Below are 22,637 nucleotides of genomic sequence, written 5' to 3'. Positions count from 1 at the left end.
AACCTGGTGGTATACAGGATCCTGCACTAACCAAGCTACCTGACCAGCGCCACAGCATTTTTCTTAATTCAGGCAAAACCAGGAGTGGGTTTAGAAGTGGTCTGTATCTTTCAAATGACTATAATGCTCTGTGGTTAACAATGAATTGATGGAATTTTTAGCCATTCCTTTTTTTTACAAATCCCTTATTGATATCCCTTATTAATGACAATGCAGCAGCCAGATGAAGAGATTCGTAAGTCAAGGTCTTGAACAAAGAGCTGTTGTCTCCGAGCTTGGGGCGCTGGCATATCAAAGCATTCTGATTCTCCTCTTGTAATTCTCGATTGTTTCTCTGTATAAGCTTGACTGTGACAGCGAATGGGGAGTATAGATTAACTATAAGAAAAATGACATTGACAATGAGTGCTTGTGGTGCTAAGTTAATGTTTCTTTAAATGTTGGAAAGTACTATTGGAGAGATCCAAGATGGCAGTGGGGTAAGTGGAAGCTACGCTCACCTCCTCCTGGTTCCAAACTGGAATCACAACTAAAATATAGAACAATCAACCTGAATAACCAACTGACGAGCCTGAACAGAAATCTTATAACCAAGAATTTACAACAACATCAAGACTGGTAGGAAGGGCTGAAATGTGAGAAGGACTGATCCTGCTCCCGTGGGGTGTGGCTGAGATCCCAGAGGGGTATCTCGGCTGTGAATTCTCCCCCTGAGGAGTATGGAATCTGCGTTCCATGCCAGACTCCCTAGCCCAGAGTACCAACATCTTATTCAATGGCAAAAACTAAAAGCATTTTCCTTAAGATCAGGAACAAGATAGGGAGGTCCACTTTCACACTCTTCCTCAGCTAGGACAGGAGGTCCTAGCCAGAGCGGTAAGACAGAAAGAAGAAATAAAAGGTATTTTAATAGGAAAAGGATAAGTAAAACTATCATCATTTGCAGATGACATGATATAGAGAACCTTAAAGATTACACCAAAAAACCCTACTAGAACTGATAAATGAATTCAGTAAAGTAACAGGATACAAAATAAATATCCAGAAATTGGTTGCTTTTTTAAACAACAATAATGAACTGTCAGAAAGGGAAACTGAAACAATAATCGCATTGCCCTGCCTGGTATGGCTCAGTGGGTTGGGCATCATCCTGCAAACCAAAAGTTGACTGGTTCGATTCCCAGTCAGGGCATATGCCTGAGTTGTGGCCATGTACCCTACTGAGGGTATGCAAGAGGCAATTGATCAATGTTTCTCTTGCACATTGATGTTTCTTTTCCTCTGTCTGCTGCTCTTCCCCTCTAGTAAAGAGAGAAAGGAGGGAATAGAGAAAGGAGGGAAGAAAGAAAATACTCCCATTTACAGTTGCATCAAAAAATAAAATACCTAGGAATAAATTAAACCAAGAACGTAAAAGACTTGTACTCATAAAAGACATTGAAGGAAGAAATTGAAGAAGATCCAAATAAGTGGAAGGATATACTCTGTTCATGGATAAGTAGAATTAACATCATTAAAATGCTTATACTACCCAAAGCAATCTACAGATTCCAACACAATTCTTGTTAAGATATCAATGGTACATTTCACAGAACTAGAATAAATACTCCAAATATTTATATGGCACTGCAAAAGACCCTGAGTAGCAACAACAATCTTGAGAAAGAACAAAGTTGGAGGAATTGTGCTACCTGATAAACTATGCTACAAAACTATAGTCATGAAAACAGCATGGTACTGGCATAAAAACAGACACATAGAACAACGGGTCAGAATAGAAAGTCCATAAGCAAACCCATGCCTTTATGGTCAATTAATATTCAACAGGAGGCAGGAACATACAATGGGGTAAAAACAGTCTCTTCAATAAATGATGTTTGGAAAATTGGACAGATAAATGCAAAAAATGAAAGGACTAACTTACACAAAAATAAACTCAAAATGGATTAGAGACCTAAATGTAAGTCATGAAACTATAAAAATCCCAGAAGAACACATAGGCAGTAAAATTTCAGCTATGTATTGTAGAAATATAGTAGTACTTTTTTCCTGATATATCCTTGGGCAAGGGAAACAAAACATAAACAAATGGGACTACATCAAAAAACTTTTTGTGCAGCAAAGGAAATCATCAACAAGATGAAAAGACAACCCACTGAATGAAAAGAACATATTTGCCAATAATACATCTGATAAAGGTTAATATCCAAATCTTATAAAGAACTTAATACAACTCAACAATCCAATTACAAATTTGGCAAAAGAGCCGAATAAACACTTTTTCAGAGTACATACAGATGGCCAATAAACATGAAAAGATGCTCAGTGTCACTAATCATCAGAGAAATGCAAATTAAAACCACAGTGAGATATCACCTCACACCTGTCAGAATGGCTGTTGTCAATAAATCAACAAACGACAAGTGTTGTGAGGGTGTGGAGAAAAGGGAACCCTTGTGCACTGTTGGCTGGAATGCAGACTGGTGCAGCCACTGCGGAAAGCAGTATGGCGTTTCCTCAAGTAATTAAAAGTGAAATTGCCTTATGATCCAGAGATGCCGCTTCTGGAAATATATCTGAAGAAACTCGAAACACTGATTCAAAAGAATACATGCATACCTATGTTCATTGCAGCATTATTTACAGGAGCCAAGATCCGGAAGCAGCCCAAGTGCCCATCAGTAGATGAGTGGATAGAAAAGCTGTGGTACATTTACACAGTGGAATACTACTTACTGGGCCATAAAAAAAGATATTTTACTTTATGCGACAGCGTGGATGGACCTGGAAAGTACTGTGCTCCGTGGAATAGGCTAGTCAGAGAAAGACAGATATCATATGATTTCATTTATTTGTGGAATCTAAAGAACAAAATAAACAAACAAACTAGGAACATACTCATAGATACAGAAAACCTACTGACAACTGTCATAGGGGAGAGGGGTTGGGGGGTTTTGAGAAAAAGTTGAAGAAATTAAGCAGAAACACAAGCCTCACTGACACTGTGCCATGTGGTGGTTACAGAGGGAAGGGGAGGTGGTGGAGGGTAAGGTGGGAATAAATGGTTATAGAGACTGGACTTTGGATGGGGGACACGATACAGTACACTGGTGATGTCTTAGAGAACTGTACACTTGAAACCTGTATGATTTTATTAACCAATGTCATCCCAATAAATTCAATAAAAACTTACACAGAGAAAGTAGTCTTGGTTAACAAACAAAGTTGAACACAGGTGAAATGTTTGAAGTGTGAAGTTACTTGGGAATTTGTACGCAACAAAATTCTACCAGTTGTGACTTGGAGCGTCATAGTTTCTTTACTCCAATTTTGAGGAACCATGTTAGCATTTTTTAGGAAATATAGATAACTGAAAAACTTAAAAAAATTATTATAGGGCCCTGGCTGGTATGGCTCAGTGCATTGAGTGCCAGCCTGCAAACCAAAGGGTCGCTGGTTTGATTCCCAGTCAGGGCACATGCCTGGGCTGCAGGCCAGGTTCCCAGTAAGGGGCATGCAAGAGGCAACCACACATCAATGTCTCTTTCCTGTACCCTCTGTCTAAAAATAAATTAAAAATTTTTAAAAATTGTTATGGGTTGAATTGTCCATTGCAAATGTTGCAGTCCTAACCCCCAGGACAAATGAATGTGACTGTATTTGGGAAGAGGGTCTTTGTGAATGTAACTGAGTTAGGATGAGGTCATTAGGGTGGGCTCTAATCCAAATGGTCTCTATAAAAGAACAGGAACACGCCATGTGGACACACACACACCATGTAACAGAGGCAGAGCCTGGAGTGATGCAGCTACGAGCCAGGGAACACCAAGAACTGAGGGCCACCACCTAGAAAACTCGAGGATGCTACTACCCAGTCTCAGAGCATGGCCCTGCTGATACCTGGATTTGACCTGTGGCCTCCAGAACTGAGAGAATAAATTTGTTGTCTTAAGCCAACCAGTTAGTAGTACTTGTGGCAGCCCTCGGAAAGTAATTTGAACTCTTCTCGGAGTCTAAATACAGGACAAAAGCAACCTATAGAGCAGTGATCGACTCCAGGGGGCCTGCTTTAGCTCCAACTCCCTGGTGGTGATGGAGGTGGTCTTTGGACCTGCAGTGCAGCTCGACTTCTCCTTCTGCTCAGGCCCATTTCCTTCCACAGGTGTTCTGAGGACACTCCTTAATAAACAGTCTGCACACTAAACTCCACCTTAGTGCTTCCTGGAGAACCAAGTATGTAACACATACAAACCTGAAACTCAATAGTACTAGATTATACCTTAGTAAAGCTGTGGGGGGGAAGTTTGGAGGATTCTGAGCATGTCACTCCTTTCAGATGTCACTATTTAATGCAATGCAATGGCTCTAACTTCTGTAACAATTTTTAAAACCGGTCATTTATTGTGGCTCCCCAAATCAGAAATATTACAATAAATAGCTAATACTATTATGAAAGGACTCTTATAGCTTCATCATAACATGTTTCTCTGGCTGAGCTCCCATTTTATTTTTTAAGTGGTTTTATTTGTTTTAAGAGAGAAGGGACGCGAGGGAGGGAAACATCAATGTGAAAGAGAAGCATGGATTAGTGCCTCTCACATGCACCCCAACTAGGGACTGAACCTGCAACCCAGGCATGTGCCCTGATGGGGAATTGAACCAGTGACTTCTTGCTTTGCAATATGATGCCCAGCTAACTGAGGCACTCTGGTCAGGGCTATATTAAAAAAAAAAAAAAGATAAAAGCAAGACACCGAATATTTGGGATCTTTTTTATTTTTGTACACATGACAAGATTTTACACCAAGAATAGTCAGTTAAATAGTACAAATTTACATTCATGAGGAATGTTAAAAAAAATTCAACTAAAAAACCCTCTTTTTCCTGTGACCCACAATTCCAACATTTTACAGTGCACGGGAAAAGGGAGCTGGGGGAAGCATCCAAAACACATCTCTCCCAAAAGAAATGACTTAATTTTTCACATTCCATCTCCACACGGGATCCAAATGGTGATGAGAGTAATTTACAATTCATCTTTTTCAGCTGTAGATTTCTGTGAAAACAAGAATCAGAAAACATTAAAAACCAGTAGAAATAAAATTCTTAGCACACAGAAGGTTCATTATGTGGACCTGGTATGTACTTCTATCTCTTTCTATTCTTTCAGCAGTAGACTAAAACCTCACCTTGCTAATCTGGAAACAATTTTAGATAAATTTTAGATAATTTACTACTCACAAGATCAGTGGCCCCCGAACACAAACAATCAAAGTTTAAAACACCCTAATGTTGCTACACAGTAAGGTAGAGCAAATGACAGAGTATGGAAGAATTGTGGGTTAAGGAAAAAGTCTGTTTAAAAACACCAAGAATGGATGTCTAAAATAAGGAAATAAAAGAAGCTGAAAGATCAAAGAATATACTTTATTTACAGAAGGAACATGATTTGATCTAAAGCCTTTGAATTTCCTATGAGACGCCTCCATGGGGGCAGATTTCTGATTAAGTCTGACTTCTCTATGTTACACGGTCCTAAATTTGCTGGAACTAAGGGAGTCCCCGTTCTCGGTTAGCTATACCTCTGCTGTTTCTTCATCTGCTCCGGCATCCACGTCTTCTTCGTCTTGCTCTGTATCTTCTGTGGTGTCCTCCGTTGTTTCATCAGGTTCTTCTTCTGGTTCTTCTTCGACCTAACGGCAACATTTATGAGCCCACGAATGGATCTATTTTCACCTCGAGTATTTAAATGTGTAAGACCTCAATTTCACAATCCTCCAATTAGAGTTATCAGGCAAGCTAATCATGGGAGATAAGGTTAAAAAAAAGCACGCAAAAGGAGAATATCTGTTTAATTTCTAGTACAGCACATGATACTGGGGATTCAAACATTTAATAAATTATTTCTAGCCCTGGCTAGGTAGCTCTGGTGGTCAGAGCATTGTTCTGACATGCCCAGGTTGAGGGTTTGATCCCTGGTCAGGGCACATACAAGATGAACCAAGGAATGCATAAATAAGTGGAACAACAAATTGGTGTTTCTCTCTCTCTGTAATCAGTAAATTAAAAAAAACAATAAATTATTTCTAAAAAGTAGAGATTAGTCCAAATTTTCACAGCTACATCAATCAGGTAATCATGGGAAACCTATTCTTTAAAAAAGAAAAAAAGAAAAAAAAAGCCTATGCGGGAAAGTTGGGAATACGAACCTTTGCGTCAGGGTCAATGTTTAAGCTGAGGCGAAGCATCCTTTCTATTCTGTCTCCATACGCCTTAGTGTCTGGTAGGAGGTATCCTGACCTCAGTGTGGCTGTTTCAAACAAAACCACCGCAAGATCTGAAACTGTCTGGTCATCTTCGTCTTCCTGAAGTGGGAGAAACCACACTTTATGAAAAGGCACAAGGCATTCCACACGAGGGAGAACGGCTGTGGTATCTACTCACCTTAACTCGCCGAAGCATGTCTTTGATCAGGGGGTGTCTGGGGTTGATTTCAAATGTTTTCTTCTGGCTGGCATAGTAACTGTTAAGGGGTAAAAATGAACATTAACACACACCAAATTTTAGGGCCCATACATTTTTTTCTACTGCACACTTTCATAATTACTGCGAGCAGCTCTGGAAGGAATCAAGATGTTCTTATACTGCCACACCATGCTTTCCCTTTTAAAGGGGGACAGGTGTCATTAGATGAATCCCAAGTACCTAGAACACGCTGAGTGATGAACTGATTTAGTATCCTGCCTGTTCCCACATAATTCGTCCTCACTGCCTCAACTGCAGCTCTGTCCCCCAGAGCTGCGGGTCACCTAGGCAGCCCCTGGGTGTTGCTCAAATAACATTTTCTCCATGATGCCTTCCCCAACACGGCTCCAAGAAAAGTCAACTGGTTCTTTCATCTGAGTTCCACTCCCGATTCTGAACATTCCTTCATGATCTCTAGCATGTTAGTCTGACTGTTCTCTCCAACAGTTATACATTGAGGACAGGGGAACTTCATCTCTCCCCATCCCGGGATGCCCATGACCTGTGCTGGCCTTAGAGGATTAGGACTGGACTTGTCATCCTGACTAGTCTGAATGTGACCAAGGCAGCAGTAATGTCCACTTTAGGCCATCAGTGAATAAACACAGTAGGTGCTCAAATGTTAGTACTGAGTGGAAGGTAACTTCCTATTAATGAATGACTGAAGTAGGTGCACATTTACTAACTGACTCCTGTACTATTGCAGTGAGATAAGCATACCTGATGTTTACAGTCTAGTTGGGGAACAAAACATATAAACAAGATGCCACCTTAGCATTTTACTGTATAAACATATATTGGCGAGTCACGCTAATTATGAAACCTAAGTGTGTGTAAGTCCTTATTTATTTTTAAAAACAATGTGTGAGAAGACTCCTTAAGCTAAGCCTCAGGGAAAAAAGAATGATACTAGGTAGCAATAAGAAGTGGACAAGAGAGAATAAAAGTTGGGGGGGAACACGACCACACACTATTTTCAAAGCCACTGCTATGACAATAAAACATAAACTTGACATATTTCTTAAAAGTAAAGGGTACCAAAGACCGACTTATTTCTAGTACTTGGACTTTGAGTTCAAAATACTTGTTAACTCATGGGTCATATTTTACCTTTAATTTTGTGGGGCATACTATTTGAGGGAGAGGTATGGTGATTAAAAAAGTCTTAACCAGCCCTGGCTGGTGTGGCTCAGTGGATTGAGCACTGGCTTGTGAAGCAAAGGGTTGCTGGTTCAATTCCCAGTCAGGGCACATGCCTGGGTTGTGGGGCCAGGTCCCCAGTAGGGGGTGTGCAAAAGGCAACCACACATTGATACTCCCCCCTCTGTAAAATAAATAAAATCTTTAAAAAAAAGACTTAACTAATTTAATAAAATTGTCATTGACCTCAGCTGTACATGCAACTAAAAATATAAATAAGTCTAGGTCAAGCACATAACAAAATGAAGACAATTTATGAGTAACAAATACAGATTAAAAAAAATCTATAGAGTAACAAATATAGATTAAAAAAATCTATATTTGAAATACCATAAAATAAATAAGTCCAAGCCCCTTTCCTTCCAATCCATTGTGGCAGGAAGACCTCTGTAAACTTGTTGTCTCCCTAACATACAGTGGACATTGACTGACCAGCTCTGTAGAGGGCAATGCCGGCTTCTACAGGATGGCTGGGCCTAACCCGGTGGCAGGCACTCTCCCGAGGCCACTTACTTCGTAGAGATGTCCTTGCCTGTTTGGTATGCTTGAGCTTTCATGATTCTCTCCATGTTGCCAGACCACCCGTACTGGCTGGCCACGAGCGCACACGGAGACTCGGTCAGGCGCTGAGACACCACGGCCTTTTCAATCTTAGGAGGAGAAACCACAGTTAGGTGTATGGAAGTATCAATGGTTAAGGCCATTCAGTAACTGCACTTCCACTCAAGGGCTCTTCCCTTGAGATAGTAAACATAGAGGCAGGCTATTAAAGTACCTCTCATTTAATAATCTGAACTTTTTCAGTCTGAAATACTTAAACATCAATTTTTAAAAACATAGAACTAAACTTAACCAGTAAAAAATTAAATTATTATAAGAGCAATATTAAACTATAGAAAAACCTTCATTTATAAAGAAAAAAACTGTCTAGCACGCATATATACAATAACCACTATTAACCTTTTAGTTCTTTGTAGTTTTTAAATTTTAAGCCTGTCCTTCCAATAATAACTTAACCACAACAGTAAATGTTGTCCTGACAAGTTTTAATGGTTAAAAAGTAACCAGCTGCAAAGTTTAATTTGTTGACAAAATAAAAAAAAATTCGAACACTAAAAAATGTTCACACTTTCTAATTTTCAGAATACCTTGTCCTTAAGGGCTTTATCCTTCATCCAATTGAGCAGAGGCTCAAATTCTTTCTCAATTGCTTCACGATTCTCCTTGGTTTTCTCACTTTCATCAAACTTCACGCCCTCCTTGGCAACATTCTGGAACCTCTTCCCATCAAACTCAGGAAGAGCCTGAATGCAGTATTCATCCACAGGTTCCGTGAGATAAATCACTTCATAGCCCTTTTTCAGAAGTCGCTCAACAAATGGAGAAGATTCGGCCTATAAAATCAAGGGAATTTCAGTTTCCCAGGTCTAGCCTTGATGTACGAGTTCATGCTAGCAGCTTTGTTTATGGAGTACCACAACCTCATTTACAGCTGGAGACTTCAGAGGCACAGAGAATGTAAGTGACTGACCAGGCCTCCTAACTACTACAATTCAAAATTACAATGAAGTTTCCCTTCTTGTTCCCAAGAGTTGGCTGTAACTTTCCAGCTATAAACCATGATCCCTGCCCAGTGGAGTGTGTCTCACCTCTTTTCTGCTGGACCCAGCCATGAAGTAGATTTTGTCCTGCTTCTCCTTCATTCTTTCCACATACTGGTCTAGACTAGTGATGTCACTTGCATGATGAGAAGACTGGAATCGAAGAAGTTTAGCAAGACGTGTTCTATTTGAGTGATCTTCAATCACCCCAAGCTTGATGTTGGTACCAAATTCTTTCCAAAAAGTGTCATTGTACTTCTCATCTGCAATCTTTTTGATCATGTCCAGAGTTTTCCGAACAAGCTTCTTTCTAATCACCTAAACCACAATTAAAGAACAACTGATTAGAGACCTTCATCTCAAAGTTCTGAGAACCTACAAGATGTAAGGAGGCAGCGGGGTGGCGGTGAAGATACCGACAGGCACTATCGCTGCCATTTACCAAGGGGCAGGGAATGGTGAGCACCCCCCATGTCAGACACAGGGCAACTAAACTGTCAGTGGAAATAGTCACAAGATCGCTTTATGTTTATATTCTAACTTTAGACCAGGCAGTGTGTGTGTGTATGTATACATATATATGTCATCGCTATATAATTCTTTTGATACATTTCTCTTAATTCTTTTCTATACATTTGAATATTTTTTATTACATAATGGGGGAAAAAAGAATCAGATTCTCAGGATTTGAGAATTTCAGAGTCAAATTAGACTCATCTGAGTAGCCAAGGACTAGTCCCACAATCTGGTGACTCCAACCATGGGCACTGCGCACCGTGGCCCAATCAAAGAACGAAGCAGCCGGTCTCTTCCCAGAGACACTCACCTTAAGGAGTTTATGTTGCTGAAGAGTCTCACGGGAAACATTCAAGGGGAGATCATCTGAGTCCACCTACATATGGCACAAGTAAGTTCGGTGAGCAATAAAAACACTGGAAAAACCCCAAACCAACCACCAACCAGCCACCCAACAGCCCCTTCTCCCAATCTTCAGATACTCACAACACCCTTGACAAAATTAAGGTACTTGGGCATCATATCATGGAAGTCGTCTGTGATGAACACTCGGCGCACATACAGCTAAGCACAGACAAAAAGAAGAAAAGGTTATCACCTGGAAATTGTACTTGCAAATTAAAAATTCAGTTTACAATACTTAAAAACCCACCTTAATGTAATCACTCTTCTTAGATCCATATTCGTCAAATAGACCACGTGGGGCAGACGTGGGTATGAATAAAATTGACTTGAAGGTAACTTCTCCTTCAGCAGTAAAGTGGATATAAGCCATCGGGTCTTCACTTTCCTATGGGAAGTTGGTACTTAGTTATTCAAAAGGCACCAAAAAAAGGCAGTACAAAGGCTAGGCAATTTATTACACAGTATAGTTCAGTTTAGCATTTAATATAAAAAGTTCCCTCTCCAAAAAAAAAAAAGGGTGAGGGAACACCTGGAGAAAAGAAGAAACAACTAAGACTGCGATTTTAGCTGGCCAGACATGGCTGTTTTGATGGTAACCGTCAATAACATTACCCCTAAACTTGGGAAGGATGGATCCCATGTTTTAGAGGACAGGAAAACCAGCAACCTACCTAAATGACAAAATCATGCACCACACTCCATGAGTGTACTGGTCAACCATGGGAAGTACTCAAGAACAGAGTTCTCCCATGGAATTTGGACTATAGCAGTAGATATAAAGACATATGGGAATAGCTACAAAAGTATTAAGACCCAAATTCCCTACATATATTGCATTATATCCATCACTGTACCCACATGTGGCTAGTCCGAATTGGGACGTGATTGATGGTTAAGTGTAAAATACACAACCAGATTCTGAAGACACAGTGCAAAAAACCCCAAAAAGTAAATTTTGATTTTTTATGTTGAATACTATTTTGGATGTATTGGGTTAAATAAAATAAATTATTAACAATTAACTTCACCTGTATCTATTTTTTTTTAAAAATATGGCTTCTAAAAATATTTGGGATAACATGATGTGGCTAACATTACGGTATATTTCCAATACAACTGCCCCAGAGAAAGTCCCTTTAGATACACTAGTTTATCTAAAGTCCCTTTAGATAAACCTCCCCTTTAGAAGCAAGGGGAGGTTTTTAGAGGTAAAGCTTAAAGGGTGGCTGGATGTGAACACAAGGAAAACAAAGGTTAAGTAACAAATCGACAGACAGAATTAAAGAGTGAAGAACAAATGCCATCACAGAATAGTGTTTTATCTAGCCATGCTATGTCCATGAAACTATTCTATTTTGTACAAAATATGGTTTAGAGAAACATTAACCTGAAACAATCTTAACCTGTGCTAGTTTGGGATGTTTAAGAGTTACATGGGATCAGTAAAAGAAAAAAAAAGTTAGTAGGAGTTATTCCTACCGACGCTTGTGACCTCACAGTAATTAGTGTCGTACACAAGCTCTTTAAGGATCATGTTAAAAGCCAGTCAGCCATACAACTTTGTTTTATGGGTGTCGAGTGGCGTCACACACAAACCCAGAGGTACGATCTGTTGTGTAACACAGGCCCCTTGGCAATCTGGTGCAGCCTATAGATTTCTCAGAGCGACTTTAAAAAAAATGTGTAATATAAATACACAGGATTAAAAAGGAAACCGATTGTAAAGCAGTTACAAATTGTTTTAAACTTATTTTGGAATTCAGTATGTTTTATTATCCCATTATTCTAAGTGATAGTTACCTTTGAAAATGATTTGTAGAAAGCTTTATATTCATCCTCTTCTACTTCTTTTGATGGCCTCTGCCATATTGGTTTGATGTCATTCATGAGTTCCCAGTCCCAGACAGTTTTTTCAACCTGAAGTTAACAGTATGAATTAGTTTCTCCCAGCAGTCACACTAGTGGGAACCATGGCTTTAGGACATTTCAGAAAAGAACATGGGAGGAACAAAAGGTACCTCTAATCTGTATTAACTAGAGCTCCTGCCAACTGTATACAAAGTTTAGGGGAAGAAGTACTTCTTAACATTTAAGACTGATTTAAGATTGGTATTTAGTATAAAAGGCAACTGGTTATCATTGTAATTGATAAAAAGTCAAAATTTTCACTATTTTTAGCTAAAATGTTATGTCTTGAAAATAGGTTTTGAGGTTAGGATATATGCATTACGTAGTTCATGACTTACAGAAACGCAACATCTTACAATAAGTATTACCCAAACTCACAGGCACAACTTGTACCTATTCTGCCTCCTGTGCAGGCCAGAGAACTACTTGTACAGTTAACAACTACATACCAAAAAAGAGGCAGAATGCTGTTCTAAGATTTTAAAATTCAAAATGTACTATAAGCCACCAGTCCTGAGCAATATTTAGAAGTCAGAAAACTCTCATAAAAGCGAACTGGGTTTGGTACTTACAAAACTTTCTAGAAGGGGAAAAACATACACAGCCCCCATCTTTAAAGGATGGACTTGCCATTTGGAAAAAAGACAACCTTTAAGAACTGAAGCTCGCCTGAATCAGCGCCTACTTAGGTTTCTGTGTTTTTCTGATACATCCTGAAAAATATTTTAAGTGGGGACATAAACCAGAATTACTTTTTTAGTTTTTGGCTTCTTTTCTTCTTCTTCTTCTTCTACTGCTGCTTCATCGTCAGATTCTTCTTTTTCTTCTTTTGTGGTTTCTTCTTCTTCTTCCATGGGTTCCTCAACAGTTTCAGTCTGTTGAAGAAGAAAGTAGAACTCTGGTTAAACTCATTTCTTTAATGATTCTGATTTCATCTACAGAATGAAACAAAATCACAGCTCGAAAAAAATATTTTTCTGTTAAAAAAAAAAAGCCAAATATCCTGAACCGGAAAAAAAAAGAACACATTTATCTTTCTCTAAATACTGAATATGTACCAAGGTAATACATAAATTTTTAGCAATGTTGATTTACCTTGCTGCTCCACACATAAATAGGAAAGTTTATGAACTGTGAGTACTTTTTGACGAGATTTTTAATTGTATCCAATTCAAGGTAATCAGAGGCTTCTTCTTTTAGAACAAGGCTGTAAAAGAAATAAGACATTTATAGACACACATCCGCGGTTTCGAAGAGCTGATTATGAATTCACCTTCACGACGATGCTAACAGCCAGCAGTTCTGTTTAGTTTAAGATACCCTGTTACTCAGGTTAAGAACTCTTGTCACCAGTAAGGGTTATGAGTGAAACACACCCAGTATGGATGTGGTAAAAGAATCTTCCGTGCATTCCCTGAAGTAGACTATCCTTAGTTCCAAGTAGGAAATGAAAATGTTCCCAACCTTCTAAATATATATATATTTTTTCATTTGAAGAACTGAAATCTGAAGATAGCTCAAGGTGAGAAAACATCTGGAGAAAAGTGGAATTATATGCACTCTGAAAGTAAATCTAGAAATCAAATGATTAGTATAGTGAGCCCCTAATAAAAACAATGTTCCTTAAAAAAAGCTAGAACGTTACTCTGAACTACTGTTATGGCCGCACCATCCACACTCTGTGAGACAACGCAGACATGGAAGACACCCACCCGAGTTCCACGGGGCAGCTCTGGTCAGCTGACTCCAACACCCAAAACTGTAGCATTGCTTCCTCTCCCCATTTACTGCCCATTCTGCAAATGCTAACCCCTACCCACCAAAAAGAACAAATGACGACACATTCTCAAACACAGCGGCTAGCCCTCATCTTGGTGTTTGTGCTCCCAATAAAAATGAAGGATGTTGTGTCTATGGTTCCTTTCCTGCCTCAGAAAGTTAATAGCTCAGTAGCATTTGCCAACAAGTAGATAGTGCACGTGACGCAGCCTAATGAGGTGACCAAGTCTCCAGTCTCAGAGCAGAATGCATCTCAGAGATGCTGGAACAGTTCAATTTTGATTTTATTTATTTATTTTTAGAGGGGAAAGGAGGGACAGAGGGAGAGAAGCATCAATCAATGTGTCTGCCTCTCATATGCCCCCAATTGGGGACCCAGCCCGAAACCCAGGCATGTGCCCTGACTGGAAATAGAACTGGTGACCCTTCAGTTTGCAGAAGGATGCCCAGTTCACCGAGTCACACCAGTCAGGGCAAGAGTTCAATTTTGGATGCAAGCTGAAGCTGATGATTTGAAATCTTAAGAGGCATTTAAATGGGAATTAGATATAGGAACCGTGCCCAGCAGTGAGATCGGACTAGGAGTTCACAAACTGTGTATGGCTGGTACCCATACAAAACTTTACAGGGACATAACCTCATCATATATAGTTTAAGGTTGCCTTCAGCTAGAACAGCAGAGTTGTGACATGTGACAGATCCAATAGTCCACAAGCTTAAATTACGTACTAGGTGGCCCTTTGGGGAAAAGTTTGTTGACTTCTGATGTAGATGAACGAAGAACACAGATTTGAGAATCCCAAGAAAAATCTGGAACCTGAATCCCTGACAGTGGTAAGATTTAATCAGGAACACAAGGATGAGAAGAGGGCTGAAACTTAACTTTTAAATAAAAAGAACATCAACATTTAAGAAAAGGGAAAGACATGTAGGGCCATGGAAACGAGGCAGTGGGTTGTGCAGCAGAAAGCCAATTCCATAGAATGCATCACAGAAAAACCGAGGGAAACTGAATCTATTGCTGGAGCAATGTCACTTAAACAATGCCCTACTCCATTGGATTCGGCAACAGGGATTATCAGTGAATGATTTCAATGGAGAGGCTGTAGATGAAGTAGATACAGCGGGCTGAGACCTGACAGGGGTGAAATAACCAAGGCTGGTGTACTTCCTTAAACTCGACTGTGGAGGGACAGAAGGAGAGTTAGTGCCCGACAGAAGGGCGGATGGCACCGCCCGCCTTCCCCGACCCTGGGGACCACAACATGCTTCCACTTTGATGGGGGAGAGGCAGGTGTGTGGGAAAGGCTGACTTTAAAAGGTGGGGCAGGAATTAATTTGTGCTTCGTTTTTGAGGCGAGATGAGGGACCACAAGCAGGGACTAGCTTTAGGGAAAAGTGCAGAATCCTGCCCTCACTGTGGTAGGAAGGACAGAAGCACTCATATTTCAGGATCTCTCTTAATCCTCACAACATTTCTCATTCGGATAGGGCAGAGACTAATTTAGGGGTACAGAGAGAGATGAAGTCATGTATGCGGGGCAGGATCCTGACTTCTCTCCATTTTCCTCTGTCCACGTTAGACTTTTAGTTCCTCAAATGGACCTCATCTCTGAAACTTTCGACATGCTGCCTGGAACATCTGAACTCATCACTATTTCTGAAAGGCCTTCTGGCCCTTCCTACATTTGCCACTCTGCAATGACTGAGTGTTTCTTCCCTTTTACTAGAATGAGCACGTGAAAGCAGGGACTGCAATCTGTTTTACCCTCCGCTGTAGCCTTAAACCCTGGCAGGCAACAGGCACTCAAATGAGTATGCTGAGTGAATGGTAGGGTAGTTAAGACTTGAAGAAAAAAAGGCAATTTTGCCCAGGGAAAGCAGAACCTGTTGTAAAGTTTCACTCACTTTAGCAAACATCCATGCTACCTGCGTAACACTGTCCTGACACCTATTCATTCATACAAAAATGTGCCAGTCGAGTGTTAGGCTCTGGGAACAGAGCAGTCAACAAAACATTTGCTTTCATAAAACTTCCTTCTAGGTAGTCTTGCCTGCCTCTCACACTCTAAAATGGCAGCACCTCCGGGGACATCATTTTCTTTCTCTCTCTAGTTAAGAGACGTGATTTACCTACTCTCTAACACCTAATGAGAGAGGGCACTGGGGTATGACTATTAGGGAGGCCTCCTGAGGACGCTGGGAGGTGTCAGCGATCGTAACGAAGCAGGGAAGGGTAAACTGGGGCGAACACACTGGTAAAGAACTAAAATGCAGCCCTCTAATTAGCCTTAGATGTTCATGAAAGGAACATCTCTGACCGCGGAGACAGGAAACGTTATGTTTTGGGATGAAGAAAACTGGTCAAAATGATGGGCACATGCTTCTTTCCTACTCGAGTATTTAATGTTAAGAAAAATTAAAACTGAATCAAGGGGTGAAAAGTGAGGCCTCGGGCACATTTTCACTTGGCAGAATGGAGCACATCTGCTGGCCAGTAGGGAAGGAATGGCCCCGCCGACCACACAGTGCTGTTACAGGCACCACACACGTGATGCTGGGCGTGAGATCTGCCTCAGCTATACAGACAATAATTATTGGCTTAAAATAAATTCCGATGAGAATTCAGTAATTTCCAATTATCCTCAAATGAGACATTTTCTTCCAAAAAATTTTAACTTTCTTTAAGCCTTTAGTCTCTGCAATCCACCCCAACCCACTACTACCACAGATCTCAAATATTTCCAATTGCCGCCCATAGTCTCCTTGCATCCAATCCTGCCCTCCTCTGGAAAACTAATCCTGTGACCACGCTGTTCCTCCAACCTTTATCCGTGATGCTCCACAGACGGACTACCTTTCTAAGTCTTGCTTCCCTGGAAGACTTGGACCAGCCGCTTCTCTGGGAGGCCTCCACTTGGCCTTCTCCCCAGGAAGAGCTAACTTTGCCAACTTATTGTGTCCTCTGTGCACGGCAGCCATCATTAACTGTGGGTGTCTGGCCCTTAGCAAAACCTGAAAACATTCTTCAGCTAATGAGAACAACTCAATCTCATTTTATAGGCAAGGAAATTAAAACCCAGAGTAAGGCATTTGCTCAGAGAGCCCAAACAGGACAGTCAAGATCCTCACTCCCACTGTTAATTACCATGAAGAACTAACTGGTGACACTCACGTAATTGTCGTTCCCCGTCCTAGAGTGTTTCCTCTTGGATCAGCAATCACAGAAAATTCATTGGAGTCGGATTCCCAGATGTGTTGGGTATCGTTGTTGTGTTTCGATGTGACAATGACCTTATCTGCTACAAGAAAGGCAGAGTAGAAACCAACACCAAACTGGCCAATCAATTCAGAAGTCGACTGGCCATCTTCTTGTGCCTCGGTCATTCTGTTTAAAAACTCGCTCGTCCCTGATTTGGCTATGGTACCAAGGTTTTTAACCAACTCTTCCCTGGTCATTCCCACACCAGTGTCTGTGACATGTAGCAGGTTCTTCTCCTTGTCACACTAAAGGAAAGACAAAAACAAGATGGTTATCTTTGCTTTGTACTCACAGTATGACAAGTGAGCACTGAGCTATATGTTGAAAAACTCCCAGCTTTGGGCAACATCCATCCAATATGAATTGTGGTATTTTCCTCCATATAGTATTTTATGGCCTTTTCAGAAAATGCACATCTTCAGTATAAGCATTGTTCTTTATAGAGAGCATAACCTTCAGTTCAGTGTATTGGAGAAAGCATCAAAAGAAAGAGGGCTAAGACAGACTAAACAAAACAAGCTTTTGAAGAAAATATTCAAGAAAAATAAAATTTTATGTTTTGCCTATTTCTCTGATAGAAAATAAGAATTCAAAACTTGAATCACTTCTGTATATGGTATCTGTGGAGATCAATGTTCTTCACCACTATGCCCAACTCTCTGCTGTCCAGAAACATGATAGGAATACGATTCCTCTCTCCTTTCACGGTTGGGGAGGTCGTATCACTGGATTTGGTCGGTAAATTGTGACTTTCGGGATGGAGCCTTTAGGCTCCTCCTACACCATGCTGCTATACCAAGCTCTCTCTACACCATGGCAACCAGGTGGTGGCTGCTCTATCAACCTGTGGCCTGGAGTGAGGATGATACAAAGCACAGAGGCCACAGGCAGCCTATGATTGATTTCAGCCAGAGGGTGGCAAGTTGTTCTTGTAAAACAGCCAGAGAGTAAATACTTTAGGCTTTGGGGGGTCATATGGTCTCTGTCCCTACTCAACTCTGCCACGCAGCGTGAAAACAGTCACAGATAATATACAAGCAGGCATGGCAATGTTCCGATTAAACTTGACTTACAAAAACAGCCAGCAGGTTGGATTTAGCCCACAGGCCATGTTTTGCTGACCTCTGATTGATTCCCTGAGACTCGGGGTGTCGGTGGGGGTGGGGAGGGTTGTCACTGCTGCATAACTTGTTTCCCTCGACAGATGTGAATTCTTATCGCTAAGGATTCTTTTTATTTGAAAAGAAAAAGAAAATAGTTTTAAGCTTACCTTAATTTTGACGGTTAGTTCCTCATTTCCAGAAAGAGCATTTTCATCAGTCAGTGATATTAGCCTTATCTTATCTAAAGCGTCAGAAGCATTTGAAATCAGTTCTCTCAGGAAAATCTAGTTGGAAGCCAGATTAAATACAGTTAGATTAGCCTCAGAATAACACAGGATGTTAAATTTAATGTCAAACTCATTTTATTTCTCCTCTGTACTCTGAAAAAAAGCATTTTATGGTAAAGAGGTGGCTTAACTCTCTTGGTAAAGGAGGTACAGCTCTTTACACGAAGGACTATAGCAACCAGAAGGGATACCTGAGCTGCTAAGAGCAGTACCACCAATCTACTGGTGACCTTCAGGTAGGCAATACATGAAGCTTGGTTCGTTGTGGTCCTTTAAGACTCTCAACTGGTCAGCAGGCCATCAACATAACATGGGGGGGGAAAGGAAAGCGAAGGGAGAATGTCTAACAGTCCCCACCCACCATCACACAGCACACACAGTACCTAGTAGCAATTCTTATTACATACGGTCCTGGGTATTCAAACTTCACTAACTACTTATTTGGAATTACTATTTAAGTACATTTACTATGAAATATGAAAGTCAACAAGTATGCTACCATACAGAGAAAAAAATTATCCTAGCCACATATTGCTTACCTCTTTATTTTTATACAATGAATTGATGATCAGTTTCATCATTCGGTTTACTTCAGCTTGGAAGGCAAACTTTTCTGATTTCTCTCTAAGTTCTCTTATTTGGGATGCATTTAATCCATCCAACTGAATAGCTTCTTCTTCTCTAAGAAGGTAAATTTGATAAATATTGAGTCTATTAGTTCCCTCTAAAAATACAGGACGTGTGATAAGAGCACAGTGGTGTTTTAAGGTGGTCTTAAGGGTCTACCATCTCATTGTTACTGTACCACAGCAGTAGGTTACCTTTAACACCACACTGCAAATACTCAGTTCTTAACTTTGTCAGAAAAATATCCCCAACTTTCCTCCCATTAAAAGGCAAAGTCATATTCGTTTATGCTCCCTCACATGTGGAACCGCCCCTTTGCCCAGAAAGCTCTACCGGTCTATAAAACTAAGTCCCAAAAGGCCAAATTTTAAAACACTGTTCACCTAAGTATTTTCTAAAGCCTTCAGAAGGTCACAGTGTTAGTATTCTGCAACATAGTTATCCAAATAGTTTTCAAAGGAATTCATTCAAGTTTGACCCTTCTTAGGGGCAAGTTAGGAGATACTTCCTTGTGCACACACTTGCTACATTTTCTCTGACCATTTTTTTGCTATTTAAATTTACTTCGTCTGAGCTTTTGGAGATACAAATGAAAGCACCGTATTCCAGTGTTTACAGGACTTATCATTACAGTTTTAAATGAACACAAACCTCTGTACTACTTCATCATCTGTCCTTGAGCCTTCTCTACTTTTGCCCAGGTCCTCTTCTACTGTGCCATCCACGTCGACCTCATCGAGAGCTTGGACCGACCCTGGAGGAAGATACAACAATGAAACCCTCTTAAAACCCCATTGCTTCGTGTAGTTCTCAGAAGGAAAGTAAACAGGGCAATGGGCAGGGGTTGCAAAATTCAGCTGGTATATACAGGAGATGGGGATGGGAGAATGGATCCACCGGTTTAAATAGCCAATGTCAAACAAGTCTGCCTCTTTTTCATTTAAGTTCAGACACTGAGGTTCATTCCCCAGTAGATTCTGAAATACGGAGGCAATCATCACTTTTAGAGAGCCGCGCTCCCCGCACACCCCCGCCCCCCATCCTTTATATCGTTTAGCAGGTTTGATACCAGGCCCCTTCCACATTCACGTGTTGTGCGCAGGCCAAGACAAGGCCTCCAAAGTGACCATGCCCAAACTCAGGGCTTCGAAATCACAGGTCAGAATACAAATAGGATTTTGTGTAACCTCTGGCGAGCGGAACTGAAATTGGGCCCAGGGACCCAAGAAGGGGAAGAGATGTTAAGAGATTGTGAGTTGTTAAGGAGCTGGAGCACAAATGTAATCAGACACGCGGACAGTGCCTTTGCCGTGATCCAGGGCTGCACGCTCCCCAAACCGGCACCTAATAAAGGAAATGCACGTTGGCCAGGAATCGGAAGACGTGGAGGGCGGGGATCCCCAAACTCTAATGTCTAAAGGTTGAGGCATCGGCAAAAAGTCCTCGCGACCGGGCACCCGCAATGCTCTCGGGGTAGCGAGAGCACGAGAGAGGCCCCACCTCCAGACGCGGATACTAGGAGATCTATGAGGGATTTAAATAACTCCGTTCTCTTTTCCCTTCCAGTGGAGGAACAGTAAACCACAGCCCCATAGCCTCTTTCGAGGAAAGGCGACGGTCCCCCTGGCCATCTCGCCCTGTTATTTCATCCCACTCGCAAGATCAACGGCACAAGAACCTTCGAGAAGAGGCCGCGCTTGATGAGGGGGGGCGTCCGGGGTGCCGCTCCTCCCGGATCACTCACCGAAGGTCAGCAGTACGCAGCAGAGGCCCAGCACCCACAGGGCCCTCATGTCGCGCGACCGGCGAGTCTCAAGTCCCTTTTGATTGCAGGAGCCGCCTCGGTCCCGCCACCCCGGGGTTCAGATCCCTACACCTCACGCTGCGCGGTCCGCCCACTACCCCAAGCAAGCACGGCCGCTTTTCACCCCACTTCTCGAGGGCGGAGGACGGGAAACACGAATCCACCAATCGTGCCGCACCACGCACTCTCTGTACCCAATGGAGATTCGAGGGGGGGACCTCAGTGCACCAATCGGAGCTGTCCAGGTGCGGTGCCCATTGCCCGAAGCGTGGCTCCCCCCGATTGGTCATCCGTAGCCACTATTCTCCAATCAAATGGCTCCGCGGGCCCCTCTCACCCGGGTCCGCCCCTCTGCCTGAGATGCTTTGGCCTTCACGGGAAACCGTCCAATAAACGTCAGCTCAGAACACATTCCTCTTTTTGGAGGGGTCGCAGGGGTACTACTTCCGGATCCTAGAGAGCGTTTATTCCGTGACCAGGGGAACGGTAGCCATGGCAACGCGATCTTCGCCTGGCTGTTTGCACGTGGAGTCACTGTGCGACTTTTCTTAGTCAGCTTTCTGTTTGTCAGTGCATCTCGGACAAGAGACACACGTGAGAGGCTGAAAAATCCCCGGAGTGCTCTTAGATGGGAGGATGGTGTGTGTGTATGTGTGTGTGTGTGTGTGTGTGCGCGCGCGCGTGCGTGTGTGTGCGTGTGTCGGTGAAGGGGGGCATTGTGAGTAATTGCAGTTCCCGGCATGCAACGTACTAAGGGTACACTGTATCGAATGCTGGGAATCGTAGTCTTTGACCAGCTGCGTAGTTTGGTCCTTTCTTCTGCACTTTCCCAGCCTGTCTTTGCGTGAACAGTGCGCTGCATTCTTTAGAATTTACATTTTGTTTTAATTGTAGTATTGATCTGTACCAATTCTAGGACTCTCCAGTGTACACACCCCTAAGACGCGGGACTAGGAAGCAGCCACGTCTGGTCCAAGGCCGACCTATGTTCTGCGGGTCTGCCTCTCGGAGTCTGGGTTTCTCCTGGGGCTAGGATTGCGGGTTTCCGAAAATCGCTTCTTGTGAGTCACTTGGGCAGCTTGAGCCTTTGCTTCCTCACTCTGTCCTGCTGCCGGCTGTCCGACGCCTTATTGGTTTACAGAAGAAGGTAGTGAGGCTTTACTTTTCTTTCTTTTTTTCCCCCCTTTGAAATTGCGAGCAACTTTGATGCCTTTGACTTCCTCATAAAATTCAAAGACGGTGACCCGTGGTCCTAGGGTCCCTTCCGTAAGTCAGGAGGAGGGCATGGTCGTGACGTCCGGTCTAGCACAGCAAAAGGGAGGAAAAAAAACCACCCCCAGCCTCTTAGTTTAGCGGGTGCAAGAGGATACACCTGCAAGTATTTGAAAGCAAAACCCCGTGGGGTTGCAAAATGAGAGGGGAGTGCAGCTTTGTAACCTCATACAGATACTCATTCAGCGTTCAGGAAGACACAAAAACCACCAGGTGTCTTTCCTGTAAGGGAAGTTCCTCACGCTCAGCTTGCGCCTTTCGATGTATCTTCTGTCTCTAACCTATTCTTTACTTGCCCCTCACCCCGACCCACCAACTTACCCCTCATTTCCAACAAAAACATTCCTT

General features: G+C 41.9%; 1 protein-coding gene across 1 annotated transcript; it reads right to left on the bottom strand.

Moving 5' to 3' along the window:
- Positions 1 to 4,758: 4,758 nt before the first annotated feature.
- Positions 4,759 to 21,139, bottom strand: HSP90B1 (heat shock protein 90 beta family member 1). The gene is made up of 18 exons (XM_037067901.1): positions 20,958 to 21,139; positions 19,865 to 19,967; positions 19,126 to 19,267; positions 18,467 to 18,583; positions 17,110 to 17,441; positions 13,251 to 13,362; positions 12,908 to 13,030; positions 12,048 to 12,164; positions 10,495 to 10,632; positions 10,329 to 10,406; positions 10,153 to 10,218; positions 9,375 to 9,644; positions 8,874 to 9,119; positions 8,239 to 8,375; positions 6,445 to 6,523; positions 6,210 to 6,365; positions 5,583 to 5,693; positions 4,759 to 5,056 (listed from the first exon to the last, which is right to left on the bottom strand). The coding sequence occupies exons 1-18, from the start codon at positions 21,004 to 21,006 to the stop codon at positions 5,027 to 5,029; spliced, it is 2,406 nt and encodes an 801-aa protein (XP_036923796.1). The 5' UTR covers positions 21,007 to 21,139; the 3' UTR covers positions 4,759 to 5,026.
- Positions 21,140 to 22,637: the final 1,498 nt, after the last annotated feature.

Source organism: Sturnira hondurensis, unplaced genomic scaffold, assembly GCF_014824575.4.
Source record: "Sturnira hondurensis isolate 20B ecotype Veracruz unplaced genomic scaffold, ASM1482457v3 Scaffold0017436, whole genome shotgun sequence".
Classification (NCBI taxonomy): Eukaryota; Metazoa; Chordata; class Mammalia; order Chiroptera; family Phyllostomidae; genus Sturnira; species Sturnira hondurensis.
Note: the sequence above shows the minus strand (reverse complement) of the source record. Positions and strands in the feature narration are given on the sequence as shown.

What these genes read in the sequence shown, in the direction of transcription:
- HSP90B1 (XM_037067901.1), bottom strand. Translation starts at nt 21,006, where the DNA reads ATGAGGGCCCTGTGGGTGCTGGGCCTCTGCTGCGTACTGCTGACCTTC. An exon ending in CTGCGTACTGCTGACCTTCG is followed by an intron (nt 19,968 to 20,957) that starts GTGAGTGATCCG and finishes ATCTTCCTCCAG; the next exon opens with GGTCGGTCCAAGCTCTCGAT. An exon ending in AACTAACCGTCAAAATTAAG is followed by an intron (nt 17,442 to 18,466) that starts GTAAGCTTAAAA and finishes TCTTTCCTTTAG; the next exon opens with TGTGACAAGGAGAAGAACCT.